Source organism: Sus scrofa, chromosome 10 (assembly GCF_054392235.1).
Source record: "Sus scrofa isolate SSC_HxYL_T2T_F1_AM1 chromosome 10, Sscrofa_HxYL_maternal_Yorkshire_Landrace_v2.0, whole genome shotgun sequence".
NCBI classification, from domain to species: domain Eukaryota; kingdom Metazoa; phylum Chordata; class Mammalia; order Artiodactyla; family Suidae; genus Sus; species Sus scrofa.
Window position 1 is genome coordinate 84397870 of NC_139392.1, and position 16483 is coordinate 84414352.

Consider the following 16483-nt stretch of genomic DNA (forward strand, 5'->3'; position numbering starts at 1 on the left):
GTGTGATGGAGAATTGAATTTTCTAATTTCATTTATTTGCAATTCATTTAATTGTGTGTGTGTGTGTGTGTGTGTGTGTGTGTGTGTGTGTGTCTTTTGAGGGCTGCACCTGTGGCATATGGAGGTTCCCAGGCTAGGGGTAGAATTGGAGCTGTAGCCACCGGCCTACGCCAGAACCACAGCAATGCCAGATCCAAGCCGAGTCTGTGACCTGCACCACAGCTTACGGCAACGCCAGATCCATCACCCACTGAGCAAGGCCAGGGATCAAACCCGCAACCTCATAGTTCGTTTCCGCTGTGCCACGACGGGAACTCCCTCATTTAAATTTAAATAGTCACATGTGGCTACTGGTTACCACATTGGACAGTGTGGATTTAGAACCTTCAAACTCTACCAGTGGTGTCTCTTACCCTCTGCATATTCCATCCTTCTGACCTGTCTTCCAGGTCCCTAATTTTCTCTTGAATTGTGTCTAATCTGTTGTTAAACTCATCAATTTTCTTAACTTTGGTTATTTTATTTCTCAATTAGAAAATGTCTTCTTGGGAGTTCCTGTCGTGGCGCAGTGGTTAACGAATCTGACTAGGAACCATGAGGTTGCAGGTTCGATCCCTGGCCTTGCTCAGTGTGTTAAGGATCCAGCATTGTCGTGAGCTGTGGTGTAGGTCACAGACGCGGCTTGGATCTGGTGTTGCTGTGGCTGTCAGCTACAGCTCCGATTCGACCCCTAGCCTGGGAACCTCCATATGCCATGGTGCTGCCCTAGAAAAGACAAAAAGAAAAAGAAAAAAAGAAAATGTCTTCTTGCTGCTTTTATTGGTTATCGATTTATCACCTCTCAATTCTAAATTCTCCTTAAGTATCTTCCCCCATGCCAATTGGCACTGAAGCTTTCTTAGTAAAAAGAGCGCAGGAAGGGCCCTGCAAGCACCGTTTTTGCTTCCTGGTTCAAGCAGACTTGGCAAGGCAGGCAAAGCACATGGCTTTCCAAGTGCGTGCAGCGTCTCTGGCCCCCTGCCCCAGCAGTGTACCCAGAGCTCTCCATCCTGGCAGTTTTGGTGGTGGAACATCTCTAGTGAGATCCTGCCCTGTAAAGAGCTTTCCCAGCCCCATAAAGGGCAGATTTCTGGCAAATTTCAGAGGGTGTAATTCCAGCAGGTTCCACCAGTGCAGCAGCACAGTGACCTCTGTCATCCGGTGAGCGGCAGCTGGCCCGGGCCTCTCAGAGTTCAGAATCTCAGCCCTGGGGTGGGAGAGGACTCTTCCTTGAGTGCTCGGGTCAGCCCTGCGGGTAGCGATTACTCCCTTGGTCTGCTGTGTGGGCGTTGCTTCAGGCTCTCTCCTTGTGGGCCAGTCCTTCATTAGGTGTCCTTTGTTAGGATACCTAGTTCTTGACAGTAAACTTTCACCTGTTTCAGTGACTCTGTGGTTTCGCTTGCTCGTTTGGATGCAGACAGATGCAGTTCTTTTTCAAATAGGCAATGGTGCTTTTTACAGGTTTTTGGTAAAATTGTAAAGTTTGGCTTCTCTCCACAAACGTAACAGGTATAGTCATTTTACAGTTTCTGACTAGTAACTGTACCTCTGGCGTATCTGTGAGTCTATTCCTAGTTGTTTGTGCTGATTCTCACTTATTTGCCTCATTCCCTCACATAGTGGGTTGTATTTGATGTTGTGTTGATTATTATATTTTTATAATTATTTATAGAAATAAATTGTGACCAAGCATAGGTGTTATAAGTATTCTTTATAATTATTTATAGAAATAATTATGTAATTTTAACAATTATAATTTAATAATTCTATAATGATTTTATAGACATAATTATTATAAAGAAATTGTGACCAAGCATAGGTGTTACTTTCTTCCAGAGATGTTTTTCTTAAGTTTCCTCCAAGGTCTTAAGGAGGAAATTTGTCATTGGCCCACTGACAATCATTCTTACCTCAATAGAGTAGCGTTTGAGATTTTTCTGGACAATCCAGGGGACTTGAAAATAGGCTGCATTTGGCAGTTCCCATCGTGGCTCAATGGAAACGAATCTGACTAGCATCCATGAGGACTCAGGTTGGATCCCTGGCCTCGCTCAGTGGGTTCAGGATCCAGCGTTGCCGTGAGCTGTGGTGTAGGTGGAAGATGCGGCTCAGGTGTGGCGTGGCTGTGGCTGTGGTGTAGGCCGGCAGCTGCAGCTCCGACTCGACCCCTAGCCTGGGACCCTCCATGTGCCGCAGGTTCGGCCCTAAAAAGACAAAAAAAGAAAGTAGGCCGGATTTAATATCCCGGTTACTGCAGGTGTTCCTTTATTCCCACGGTGCAGCCCTTACTCCTCCCCGCCCCTGCCCCCGCCCCACGTCTAGCGCTTGTGCATCTGTGTCACCAAATGTCTCCTGGGCAGAGCAGGCCCAGTGCTGGACTGTATTCTCCAGATTCCGACTCATGGAATCTTGTCCTTGTAACTCTTGTAACTCTTCACTCTCCATTTAGTTCTTTGATGCTGTTCGAAAGCCTGTATTTTTAAAAACACACTGTCTGGCTTTTTTGCTGGCTTCAGCAAGATGATGGGGCATTCGGCGGTTCAGCTCAGACCTGGTAGCAGAAAGGCATCGTCATTCATTCTCGACCGAAAGTCAAGTCTTAACTCTGTACCGTGAACTAGCTGTAGGCCGGGCTCCCACTGGAGAATTGTCCCCCCCGGAAGCCATCTGCAACCCCCACCTTCACCTCCACAGTAGCTGGTCCACGTCTGATTATCAGCTGCATACCCTTAGCCTGTGGGTTCCCTGAGGCTGGGAACTGCCCCAGGTCTGTTGCTTGTATCCTTAGCGTCAACCGTGGGGCCTTGCACATGGCGGGTGTTTAATAACAGCTACACGAGTGAAGCTATGATGAATAACAACTTTGTTCTGATTTCTTAAGTTTTTGACACTTCCTCTAAAAAGCTGATCTTATCTTTGGGAGCAAAAGTTCAATCTGTTCTTCAAGGACTGAGTCTTAGAGGAGCCCCAAGAGACGTGCCCAGGCTCGCCTCGGATCCTGTCTGTCTTCCTTTTTCTCATAGGGCTCCTCTCTGCTCCACTGAGAACTTCCTTTCCAGGGCATCATGTTTCAGCAAGTCAGGAGACACATGATGAGACATGAACGTGGTGTCAAAAAGAAGTCAGCCTGGGATCACAAAAAACAGATTTTTAAAACTCCACACGCAGAGATTTATTTTAAAATCCTGTCATTTTCTTACAAGTATTTTAGCAAGGACAAATGCGTGTGTGTGTGTGTCTTCATTTAAAATGCACATCACGTGTGTGTGTGTGTCTTCATATAAAATGCATTTAAGAAATCAGTGACTTTAATCAGCAACTTGCTCTTCAAGAGTGGTCAGCTAGGGAGTTCCCACTGTGGCATAGTGGGTTAAGAACCAGACTAGCAGCTTGGGTTGCTGCAGAAGCATGAGTTCAATCCCTGGCCCAGTGCAGTGGGTTAAGAAATCCAGCATTGCTGCAGCTGTGGCATAGGTCACAGCTGCGGCACAGATTCAGTCCCTGGCCCGCGAACTCCTATGCCATGGGTGCGGCCATAACAAGTTTTTTTAAAAAGAGAGGGGCCGGCTGATATTTAACCTAAAAGCCACACAACAGAGTCGGCTACTACAAAAGCTTCACGATAAGTAGGTAGGTAAGTAGGTAGATGGCTCTTGCCCTAAAGTAACCACAGTCTTAATAGTATTAAGTAAAAGAGTCCTTTTTACTGGAAAAGTGTCATAAATAGGTTTCAATTTGAAAAACCAGTCACTTTCTAAACACAATGGATGTCAGAAATGGGCTCTTTCCCCACAAAGAAAACACCAAGCCCAGGGTGTTTTACAGGCAAGTCTACCTATTTGAGGAATAGATTATCCTAATTTTATAAAGGCTTTTCTAAAATAAAGAAAAAATATTCTCAACTCATTTCATGAGGCAAGTATAACTGGAACTGACTTTTAAAATGCAAAAGGAATAGTGTCCTGTAACGTCAGAAAGAAGACAGTAAGGTCCAGCATTATTAACATGTCTGTTCATCTACACTGAAATAAAATTATATTTTATATGATTGTCTTCATAGGAAACTAAAAGGAATTAACAAATAATTACTAGATACAGAAAGGAGTTTGGAAAGATGATAGATATAAACATATAAAGAACAGTTTTATTGTACTCTCTAGCAACAACCAATTAGAATTTTTCATTTTATTTTTTTATTTTTATTTTGTCTTTTGTCTTATTAGGGCCGCTCCAGCGGCATATGGAGGTTCCCAGGCTAGGGGCCTCATCAGAGCTGTAGCCGCTGGCCTACACCACAGCTCACAGCAACGATGGATCCTTAAACCACTGAGCGAGGCCAGGGATTGAATCCGTAACCTCATGGTTCCTAGTCAGATGCCTTTCCACTGCTCCACGACGGGAACTCCCAGAATTTTTCATTTTATAAAAGATACCACTTAATAGCAAAAACATTAATGAACCTGGAAATAAGTCTAATAAAAGATATGTAAGCCCCCTACATAGTAAGTTGTATAACTTTATTGAAAACCATTAAGACCCAAATGAAGGGAATGATATATGCTGATGGGCAGGAAGGTTTAACTTGAAAATGTCATCATTTCCATAGCGATCTGCAGCATTAATACAACTCCCACCAAGGTTCACAGCAGTTTATGTGGGTTTTGTGAACGATGACAAATGTATGAGGAAGAGCAAAGAATATTCAAGACTCTTCTGAAAAAGAAGATGAAGAAGACCAGCTTTGCCTGACACAGAGGCTCAGGATAAAGCTAATGAAGGAGACTGTGTTACTGGCACACAGGCGGAGTGACCAATGCAGTGAAATACAGAACCTGAAACACAACTCTGCAAATGAGCAACATCAAATTAGGACTACGGGGGGGTCATGGCAAGTCCCTGGGGAAAAGAGAATCTGCTGACAAAAACATAGGTTATCAGAGTTCCCGCTGTGGTGCACTGGGTTAAAAGAATCTGACTGCAGCAGCTCAGGTCACTTCAGAGGCATCAAGTTTTATCCTTGGCCCATCACAGTGGGTTAAAGGACGTGGCACTGCCGCAGCTGAAGCTCGGATTCAATCCCTGGCCTGGGAACCTCTGTATGCTAGAGGTGTGGCCATTTAAAAAAAAAAAAAGGTTATCCCTGCAAGGAAAAAAAAATGATCACGGATCCTCACTATAAAAGTAAATCCTGAATAGATTAAGAACTTGAATTTCTTTCTTTCTTTCTTTCTTTTTTTGGTCTTTTTTTCTTTTCTAGGGCCGCTCCCATGGCATACGGAGGTTCCCAGGTTAGGGGTCCAATTGGAGCTGTAGTCACCGGCCTACGCCAGAGCCACAGCAATGTGGGATCCGAGCCACGTCTGCGACCTACACCACAGCTCACGGCAACGCCGGATCCTTAACCCACTGAGCAAGGGCAGGGATTGAACCCACAACCTCATGGTTCCTAGTCAGATTCGTGAACCACTGCGCCACAACAGGAACTCCAAGAACTTGAATTTCAAGAGAAAAATGTTAACTTTTAGAAGAAAACACAGGTGCCATCTTGTAGCCTGAGAGTAAGGAATAATTTTAAAGTAAGGCCTCATCTCCAAAATAATTTATCAGTACTAGTTAACTGTCAGGGCATGAAAAGCAAAGAAAGAGAAACTTTCGGTCCCAGAACAAATCACGAGACGTGACCACCAGATGCGCTGTGGCGTCCTGCGTGAGGGCCTGGGACGGAAAAGGATGCGAATGGAGAGACCAGCACGCTCCCAGCAGAGTCTGGAGATCAGTTCACAGTGACGCCCTGTGTCGGGCTGATGTCCTCGTTGTAACACTGCCGCGAGGTGATGTAGGGTCACAGCAGGGAAAATGGAAACTGGGCGGGGAAGCCAGCAACATTTAAAATTAGCCCAAAAGAAAATTTTATTTTATTTTTATTTATTCATTTATTTTGTCTTTTTGCTATTTCTTTGGGCCGCTCCCACGGCATATGGAGGTTCCCAGGCTAGGGGTCGAATCGGAGCTGTAGCCACTGGCCTACACCAGAGCCACAGCAACGCGGGATCCGAGCCGCGTCTGCAACCTGCACCACAGCTCACGGCAACGCCGGATCGTTAACCCACTGAGCAAGGGCAGGGACCGAACCCGCAACCTCATGGTTCCTAGTCGGATTCGTTAACCACTGTGCCACGACGGGAACTCCAGAAAATTTTATTTTAAAAATAAGACCCAAGAATCTCTAATGATAAAACAAAATACTAATAAACTTGACTACCTCAAAGTAATAACTTCTTTTTCATCAAAAATACCCTAAGTTAGAAGTTCCCGTTGTGGCTCAGCGGCCGGTTATGAACCCACCTAATATCCATGAGGATGCAGGTCTGATCGCTGGCCTCGCTCAGTGGGTTAAGGATTCAGCATTGCCGTGAGCTATCGTGTAGGTTGCAGATGTGGCTTGGATCTGGCATTGCTGTGGCTGTGGTGTAGGCCTGCAGTTGCAGCTCTGATTTGATCTCTAGCCTGGGAGCTTCCATATGTTGCAGGTGCGGTCCTAAAAAGCCAAACAAAACCCTCCCATCAGTCATTTCTGTCAACCTCAGCATAGTATTTCATCCATTTTTCAATGTATTTTTTTTGACAATTAGATATCAGGCTAAAACTTAATTTAACATTTATAAATATTTAAGAAAAAAGGAATCAATTTGGAAAACTATCAACAAGTTATCAAAACAAAGGTCTTTTTTTTTTTTTTTGACAGCGGATGTACAGTATTATGCGATTTGCCATTATTTCCTCTCTGGGGAGAAAGGGAAAATGATAAATAACAGTATAGACGTCATTAAAAAAACTCAGTAGATTTTTTTTTTAAACACTTCAGAGACATGAGCTAGAAAAAGCACAAACAAACCAACTGAAAAAACTATTTTTTGCGACGAGAAATTTGAGTAGGGACCATATATTAGATGGTATTAAGTAATGACTATTTGTGAAGTGTAATGTAACTGTGGTTGTGTGTGTGTTTACAGCCTTTGCTGTTAGAGCTGCATGGTGAAGCCTTGCAAGTGAATGATTCGTGTAGGATAAGCTTTAAAGTATCCTAGCTTAAAAAAATTGTGTGTGGGTGGTGACGGGGGAAGGGTAGACAGTAGATGTGATAAGACTAGACTATTCCACTACAGATGTTGATACAGATAATAAAATATGTATCACGTCTGTATAACTGGCACCTGGTGTACTGCGTTGAATAGACTTAAAAACGAAAGGTATTTAGGTTATGCATTGCCGAGGACATTGTGACGCAGGAGAGTGAATCTAGCATCAGGGTGGGAGGGTCCCAAGCGGGTGGGGTTGGCAGGACCACGCTGGTACTGCAGGGTCCTTACAGCCCAGGGGAGGAGGGAGGGAAGGCAGCAGGGCCCGGGCCTTAGTCTCCACCAGAACTGATGGATCATGGAAACAGAAGATAGATGACCTCTGAGTGACAGCTCTTTTTACGCCAGCCCTGAGGTCACACATATTCCCCTCACTCTTGCTAGTGAGGTGCATACCACCACCAACTCTGGACAGAATCCAATCCTCACTCTTCAAAACGCTCATGGCTGATGCAGCTCTAGCACATAAAACTTTCTGTGACTGAATGCATTTGGCTGCAATCAAGAACAATAACCTCAAGTTCCCATCATGGCGCAGTGGACACAAACCCAACTAGGAACCATGAGGTCGAGGGTTCGATTCCTGGCCTTGCTCAGTGGATTAAAGATCTGGCGTTGCTGTGGCATAGACCGGCAGCTGTAGTTCCGATTAGACCCCTAGCCTGGGAACCTCCATACGCCGCAGGTGCGGCCCTAAAAAAACCGAAAACAATAATCTAGACGTTTTTGGTGTAGGATTGAAACAGGAGTACAAGTGAATTAAACCGATGGGATACAAATGCAACTAAAGCTGCATGAGCTGCTTTAAGGACTCATAAATGAACGTTTGTATGTATGATTCTGTCATACTCCATCCACATAAAAAAGGCATTCTATTTCTTTATTTTTTTATTTGACAAGCAGCAATATCATGTTTGTCATTTTAATGTAGATACAATTATTAGGTTATCTGTCATATTACAATATTTAAGTTTTTTTATCTTATGTCCTTTAAGATACATTAAAAAAAAAAACACATCAACTGCAAACGTGAAGGGGAGAAAAAGCATGGTACCCAACCAAATTTCCACATTTCAGCAATACTTCACTCATTCGTTTTTAATAAAGTTTTAAGAAATGTCGTAATGACATGAGCTTGAAATATCTCTAAGCATTTTCTCTGACGCTCATGACGTGGCACTGGTGATGTTGTAAACAGCAGAAGAACAGGGGCTGCCAAATGACCAAATTACGGAGGCACAGGCCTGCTTTCTCCCACGGGAACACACCGGACCGCGACGGCAATGACCTCACACCACACTGGAGGCGGCCTCACGCCACGTAGCTGTACTCGTCTGCGGAGGCCTGGCTGCGCTCGATGTACTGTTTGTCTATCAGGACCTCGATGCACTTCTTAATCATGCTGATGCTAGGGTTAAACCGAGCTCTCGATTGGCTAATCACCTGGCAAGAGAGAGGCGGGTGTTAGGGCGGGACAGCGCTGTTGCCACCAGGGGGAGCACTGGAGCAACTGGTTCAGTTCTGACCGGATGACCAGAAAGAACTTTTACATCAACTAAGGAAAAAGCCTGCTGTTCAAGGTGTGAAGAACCCAGAGGGAGTTCCCTTGTGGCACTGCGGGTTAAGGATCCTGCATTGTCACTGCTGTGGCAGGGGGTTCGATCCCTGGCCTGGGAACTTCCACATGCCGTAGGCGCGGTCGTCCACCCCCGACCCCCCTCCCAAAAAAAGAACACAGATACAGCAAAACCTAGCAATATTCCGACATAGCTAACTTAAACTATGAACTGATTAATCGATCTGAACAGGCATACGCGCCCTCAGGCTGCCATGTGACCCCGACTGTCGGCTCTGTGTGGACGTAGCCCTTGCTCAGGAAAGCTCTGAGTCAAGGCCTTCACACAGTCTCACAGCCGCGTACCCTCGCTTCATGGCACGTTAGTGTTAGTTCAGTGATGCATTTCTTCCCCATCACAGCCTGAACCCCGAACGGGCAGGAGCACCTCCCGAGCTGCTCTGTGCCCTCCGTGACCAGCCCAGCGCTCGAGGCACGCAGACGTTCAGGGGATGCGCGAGCAGGTGCCGGGTCCGTCCTCAGTGACTGGACGGAAGGCAGGACGGGTGAGGTTCTGCACTCAAACCGGGACTGAGTACGGACATCACACGGGAGCGCTGTTCTCAGCAAGTGCCTTTGTGCTGTCTGGGGGCCATTATTTCTGTAGCATCTTCACAAAGCAGCATTCCTGACCCCAGTCCCCTCTGGCCCGAGAAGTCAGCGGGCTTCTCCTTCTCACCTCTTGAATAAGGGCATTATGCCGAAGAACTTTCCGCGCTTTCATGATTCGCACTATAGCAGCTTGGAGATACATTTTCCGGTCTTCATCGACAGCACTTCTCGTCTGTTCCATTTCCTGTTTTGCAAGGGAAAAAAAAAGCAAATGAGACATTAAGTCACTGTACTTGTTTTTAATTCCTTTTCTTTGTGACTTTAAATAAAACTCCAATCAATACTGAAACTCCAATTACACAGTTATGTGCCCAAAAAACATAACCATCACCAAACTATCTAGAGTGAGCTATATATAATTTCTTGGGTTAAAGTTAGAAGGTTATTTTTTAAGTTTTGAAACTTTTGTTTGTTTCTGGCTGTGCCTGGGGCATGTGGAAGTTCCCAGGCCAAGGATCCAACCCATGTCACAGCTGTGAAGTGAGCTACCAGGGAACTCAGAGTTATTTTCTTTTCAATGAACGCTATTGTATAAACTGTACGCAGTGCAAACAGTCTTTAAAGCAGAACCTAAGTGACACAGAGCAGCAGCATTTCCAAGACGGTTGTCTTATCAGTGAGTGAAGACGTATACCACAGAGCTCGCAGACTTTAGTAATTGGCTCCAAGTGCATACTGGGTCGGGCTTCAGCGGCAAGAGCTGTGGAGGCCCCATGTGACTCAAGCAGAGAAGCCAGCAAGGATGGGCCAGAAGGGCCTCTCTCCATGGAGCTCAACGACAGACAGTGGAGGGAGAGCAGAGAAGCAGGCAACGCACATTAATAGGGATCCCGTAACAGTTTTTAAGATAAAATACAATCCATATTACTAACTATTATTCATTTGCCTATAGGAAAATGAGATCTTGAGCATTTTAGGGTTTAAATGTAATAGCAATTAACACTTGACTCCCATAGGGGAATAAATTCCTGGAGAGACCTGACATCTCTTAAACCTTTACACCCTGCCCCGAGCCCAAGGACAGAGTGGCACAGCGGAGGCAAGCCGGACACTTCAGTGACATGCCAACAGGCCACCCCAGAATAGTCATCGCTGCTAAGATGGAACAAACAGATGTTCACTGTGCAAACTGGCTCATCCGGTGTCAGACCCACTCCTGACCTACTCGCTCACAATCTGAATTTTAAAACAATCCCCACATGGTTTGTTTGCACAGGAGAGTTTGGGAAGCATTTTCAACAATTTTATTTGAAAGAAATGTGTTGCAAAAGTTTCCCTTTTTTAAAAATGAAAAATATGAGATGACGTTACTATTCAAGGTAGAAATTTTGGAGAAAAATACAAAACAAAACCATATAGTTTAAGAGCAAACATGACTAGGTTCACTGTGGCATTATTTACAATAGCAAAGATATGGAAGTGACTGAGTGCCTATCAATAGAAGAACGGAGAAGGAAGATGTGGTATATATATATGTACAATGGAATAGTACTCGGCCATAAAAAAGAATGACATCTTGCTATTTGTGACAACATACATGGACCGAGAGGATATTACACTAAGTGAAGTAAGTCAGACAGAGAAAGACAAATACTGTGTGATTTAAAGTATACGTGCAATCTAAAGAAACAAATGAACAAACGTAGCAAAACAGAAACAGAGCTAAAGATACAGACAATAAACACATGGTTGCCAGAGGGGAAGGGGAGGAGTGAAAAATAGGTGAGGGAGATTAAGAGGTATAAACTTCCAGCTGCAAATAAATGAGTCATGATATGAAATGTACAGTGTGGGGGAATTCAGCCAATAATTATGTAATATCTTTGCGTGGTGACACTGAAACTAGACTTGCCATGGTGATCACTATGAAATGTATAAAAATACTGAATCACTATGTTGTATAACAGCAATTAACACAGTGCCAATTACACTCCAAAAACAAACAAACTCACAGAAAAAGAGGTCAGATTTGTGGGGGAGGGAGAACTGGATGAAAGCAGTCAGAAAGTACAAACTCCCGGTTCTCGGACAAATGAGTACTAGAGATGTAACGCACACGACACGTATAATTAATGCTGCTTTCCAACGTTTCCATCCCAAACCCAGAGGGGAGTAAGTTCCTGGAGAGGCCTGACATCTCCTGCGTTGGAAAACTGGGTCGTGATGATGGTTGTTAATTATAAATATAATAAAATTCATTGCGTTAAAAAAATTCTTGCTCCTGTGTGTTCTGTGTGAACGCTGCTAAGTTTTGCTCTGTGTCCGTGTGAGACAGCAGATCCCCCTCTACTTACTGTGACTAATTTCATGGGGTATGAAGGTAAATGATTATACTGTACACCTTGTACAGTGCCTCTACCATTCATATCTCAATACAACTGGGAGAAAAAACAAAACCAAAAGAGCAAATATGACTCAACTATGACACTTCTTCCTAAGATACTCACTGCACTACTATTGTTAGAATCTAAAACACTATCTGTAAGGTTAGAAAATGCAAAGAATAAGCCAGAGAAGATGTATCCTAATTTCTTTTTTTTGCTTTTTTGCTTTTTAGGGCTGTACCTGTGGCATATGGAAGTTCCCAGGCTAGGAGTCAAATCAGAGCTACAGCTGCCGGCTTACGCCGCAGCCACAGCAATGCCACAGCCAGATTTGAGCTGTGTCTGAGACCTACACCATAGCTCAGGGCAACATCGGATCTTTAACCCACTGGGCGAGGCCAGAGAACAAACCCACATCCTCATGGATACGAGTCAGGTTTGTTTTTGCTGAGCTGCAATGGGAACTCCTCCAGATATACCATAATTTTGATGTGCAGTTTTGCATTTATCTCAATGTTACCACTCATTCAGTCCAATGCTTAAATATTCCCCCAAAAATGATATCAGAAAACACTTACCTGTGGTGTGTCCTTCTGCATTGATGTAGTAATTTTAAACTTTGTTCTTTTACTGCTGAAGTTCATATTTAATGAAAATGAAGACTCTGCATCAATGTCTTCCTACAATTAAAAACAATTTATTAAAAATTAAAATCATTAAATAACAATTGCTGCAAATAATACACCATGAAATTAAATAATGACCAGGCAAAAAAGACTAAACTCTCGTAATCTTTTACATTATATTATTTAAGAGAAAAATAATTGTCTTCTATCAAACAATAAAGGAAAATACATTCTTTTCTGATTTTACACTTGATGGAATTTTTGTCAGTTTAAATTTGAAAAAAAGCTATTTTCTGGCCCATCTGTTAAATATATTACCACCAGATAAGACAAGAGCCAAGGCTCAAGAGCTTAAAGAAACAAAATTTTCACATTTAATTTTTATGAAATATCAAGGCTCATCATTTTTCTAGCACATTTTGAACAACGAAACAACCAAATGCGTTCTTTTGAATGCTGCAGTAACCAAATGCCAATTAAAAATAACTTGACAGCAGAAGGCTGCCGATTCTGGCCGCACAGCAGCGTGGCCTACGGCGCCCCATTAACCCTCAAAGCACGTTCACTCACCTGCCAGCAGGGACTGGCCTTTTCTCAAGCCAGTTTTTAGAACCACAACAGTTCTACCCGGCTCAAGAAAGCCACTCATGTCATACAGTCTAATGTCTCCACCAGCAGGACTAAGCAGCACCTGGCAGACGGCACTCTCAATAATAACCAAAGAAATGGCATTAAGGAATGCCAGTGTCACATTAAAATTTACTGTGCAAATAACCAATCAATGTTTATCTTCTGGGCAGCAAAAATAACATGCTTTAGAAAAATACTTAACTTTTTAAGCACTTGAGTAAGCTTAACAATTTAAACTTAAATTTTAAATTTAAAAAACATTTAGGAGTTCCCGTCGTGGCGCAGTGGTTAATGAATCCGACTAGGAACCATGAGGTTGTGGGTTCGGTTCCTGCCCTTGCTCAGTGGGTTAATGATCCGGCGTTGCCGTGAGCTGTGGTGTAGGTTGCAGACGCGGCTCGGATCCCGCGTTGCTGTGGCTCTGGCGTAGGCCAGTGGCTACAGCTCCGATTAGACCCCTACCCTGGGAACCTCCATACGCCACAGGAGCGGCCCAAGAAATAGCTAAAAAGACAAAAAAAAAAAAAAAAATTTACTCATAATTAACTGCCTTAATTAAAAACTTTCATTAATATTAAGAATTTAATGTTTCATTAAGATTCTGAAGTCAGAAAAATCAATTATTTCTCTAAGAAAAGCTTGATTTGAATTTCAGCGTATATGCCTAAAGGTATTCAGTTACAAGCTACAAAAGTCATCATAACCCTAGAGATGTTATTAGCAAAATAACTAGTGAGAGAAATAAGTTGTAGGCCATGAACCAAAATGAAACATCATTCACAAGAATTTTTGTCTTTCAGGCACAATAATTTGAAGCAGAAGATTTAGCCCATATCTGCTGCTTTTTTAACCATTCAGTAAGAGAAAACAAAAACTTGCAGGAAAAAAGTCATAAAGAAAAAAGAATATACTATAGGCTTGCTATATTCTCATGAGAGATATTAAAGATATATGAGGGTGGAGTTCCCGTTGTGGCTCAGTATCCATGAGGATGAGGGTTCGATCCCTAGCCTCACTCAGTGGGTTAAGGATCCGGTATTGCGGTATGGTGTAGGTCACAGATGTGAGCTTGGATCCCATGCTGCTGAGGCTGTGGTGTAGGCTGGCAGCTGCAGCTCCAATTCAACCCCCAGCCTGGGAGCTTACATATGTTTCCAGTGCAGCCCTAAAAAAAATATATGGGGGTTAGCTGACTCCAGAAATTCAGAGACAAGAGAGTCAAAGCACCTGAGAGGCAGTTATACATATTAAATATGCTTATAAACAGGCATCAATAGTCTATCGTTTCCTATTATAGAACCATGTAATTAAATATTAACTAAACACATGAAAAAGAAAAACCAGAAAGATTTACGATAGACTACAGTTTTAAGACCTCAAATAACCAGAATCCTTCTGCTGTCAATTCTTTAGTAATAATTCTTTTCAGTAAACTGTCACAGTATAGGACAAATAAAGTCAAACTATAAAGGGCCCGAGAGTACCAAGTCACAGAGCCTTCTCTGGAACGCTTCCAGTTCTTGGCTGGAAGGAGCCTGAAGCGATGGAGCTGATTCCGGTGCTTCTCAATGTACAAAGAGCATTAACAATTCTAACCTACTGTTAAAACTGCAGACATCCCATGAAAAAGCTTTGTTTATAATGTTTAAATTCCTTGAACTATTACCCCGTACCTTTTCTGAATCATGGTTAATCATTTTCACATCGAGTAACGATTTGATTGTTTTGGTCAGCTCCTTTTCGTTCATCTGAGTGCTGTCTTGAAGCTCTTTATAGCTGACGGTTTCACTGTTGTTAAAGGCAAGAAGAACCGCCATTTGGTATGTTGTAACCATAGCTACGTATGGTTTGCCCAAATAGTTCATTTTAACTTCACCTACAGTTAAAACAAAATTGTGACAAACTGGTCATTCAAAGAAATATTCCAAAATTACTTGAGGGATAATTGTTTGTTTTTTTCTTCCCCATATATTTTCTCCTGAAAGAGTGAACCAAGAATTTATTAAATTGTTATAGGAGTTCCCTGGTGGCCTAGGGGGTTAAAGATTTGGCATTGTCAGTGCTGTGGCTCAGGTTGTTGTTGCATAGGTTTGATCCCTGGCCCAGGAACTTCTGCATGCTGTGGGCACAGCCAAAAAAAAAAAAAAAAAAAAAAGAATAAATTGTTGTAAAGCTATTCCTGCTAGCAATGTAATAATCTGTTTGTTGTGGTGGGGGGGGGTTCGAAGGGAGGGCTATTAGTTTTGAGGATGTAGTATAAATTAGAGTGAAGCCATCAAAACATTACAGGTAGGCTTGAACAATGTCTTTAAATATTAATAGAAAGGCTGAGACTTGGGCATAAAGTGGGATTAGAAGGACAAACGGACAGATGAAGGGAGAGCATGACAGCCTGCTACTAGCAACTGCCTCCTATGTGTCTGTAGCTGGTCCATCCCAGGCAGGTGCAAGCATACAGGAGGACCTTCTACTGCAGCCCTGTCTAAACCATAATTTCTGCCAAAATGGAACAGTGCTATTTTGTCTCATAAATAGTATTTTTCTTCCCAGTAATTTTCTAGGAATAAATGCCAATGGGAGGAGAGACAAACAGGCAGATCTATTACTTTGTTGAAATACTTGACAGAATAAAACTGTTCTGGACTGTTCACTACCCTGGGAATTATTAAGACAAGTTCTACCCATCCCAGGGGGCAACACACTAAGAAGCTTGTAAGAACCGTTTGTCAAACAGGTATGCACTTGCCACATGTAAAAAACAGTTAATCAAGTCAAAGAACGGCTTCCTAAAGTGAGAAGTTGTGGTTTAGTGTCTGTAGTTCTCTTTCTCTCTTACACACACCCTGCATTACTTGATTGGTAATGAATTTATAAACTAAATCAGCATGAGATTTGGTTTTAAAGCTCTACATTTTGGAGTTCCTGTCGTGGCGCAGTGGTTAACGAATCTGACTAGGAACCATGAGGTTTCGGGTTCGATCCCTGCCCTTGCTCAGTGGGTTAACGATCCAGCATTGCTGTGAGCTGTGGTGTAGGCCGCAGATGCGCCTCGGATCCCGCGTTGCTGTGGCTCTGGCGTAGGCCGGCAGCTACAGCTCCGATTAGACCCCTAGCCTGGGACCCTCCTTATGCCGTAGGAGCGGCCCAAGAAATGGCAAATAAATAAATAAAGCTCTACATTTTAACTCAAGGAAGTTATCCAACATAAACTCACCCCAGAGGCTGCATTCTCTGTTGGTATGATAATTAGTAACTCTGATCAGGACTTTATGCTCCTTTTATTGCTTTTAATAATACATATTTGGAGTTCCTGTCGTGGCGCTGCGGAAATAAATCCGACTAGGAACCATGAGGTTGTGGGTTTGATCCCTGGCCTCACTCTGTGGGTTAATAAGGATCTGGCATTGCCACGAGCTGTGGTATAGGTCGTAGATGCAGCGTGGATCTGGCATTGCTGGGGCTGTGGCGTAGGCCAGTAGCTGTAGCTCTGATTAGACC

General features: G+C 43.3%; 1 protein-coding gene across 14 annotated transcripts in view; it reads right to left on the reverse strand.

The window, feature by feature from the left end:
• Positions 1–8053: 8053 nt before the first annotated feature.
• CUL2 (cullin 2) overlaps positions 8054–16483 on the reverse strand; it is a 128872-nt gene continuing 120442 nt past the window's right edge. For all 14 annotated transcript variants that reach the window (XM_084980493.1, XM_084980490.1, XM_084980489.1 and 11 more), the window contains 4 exons: positions 14659–14861; positions 12308–12409; positions 9473–9589; positions 8054–8621 (listed from right to left, as the gene is read on the reverse strand). In XM_084980493.1, the coding sequence (XP_084836619.1) occupies positions 8490–8621; positions 9473–9589; positions 12308–12409; positions 14659–14861 (554 nt within the window). In that variant the 3' untranslated portion in view covers positions 8054–8489. The remainder of the gene's footprint in view (positions 8622–9472; positions 9590–12307; positions 12410–14658; positions 14862–16483) is intronic.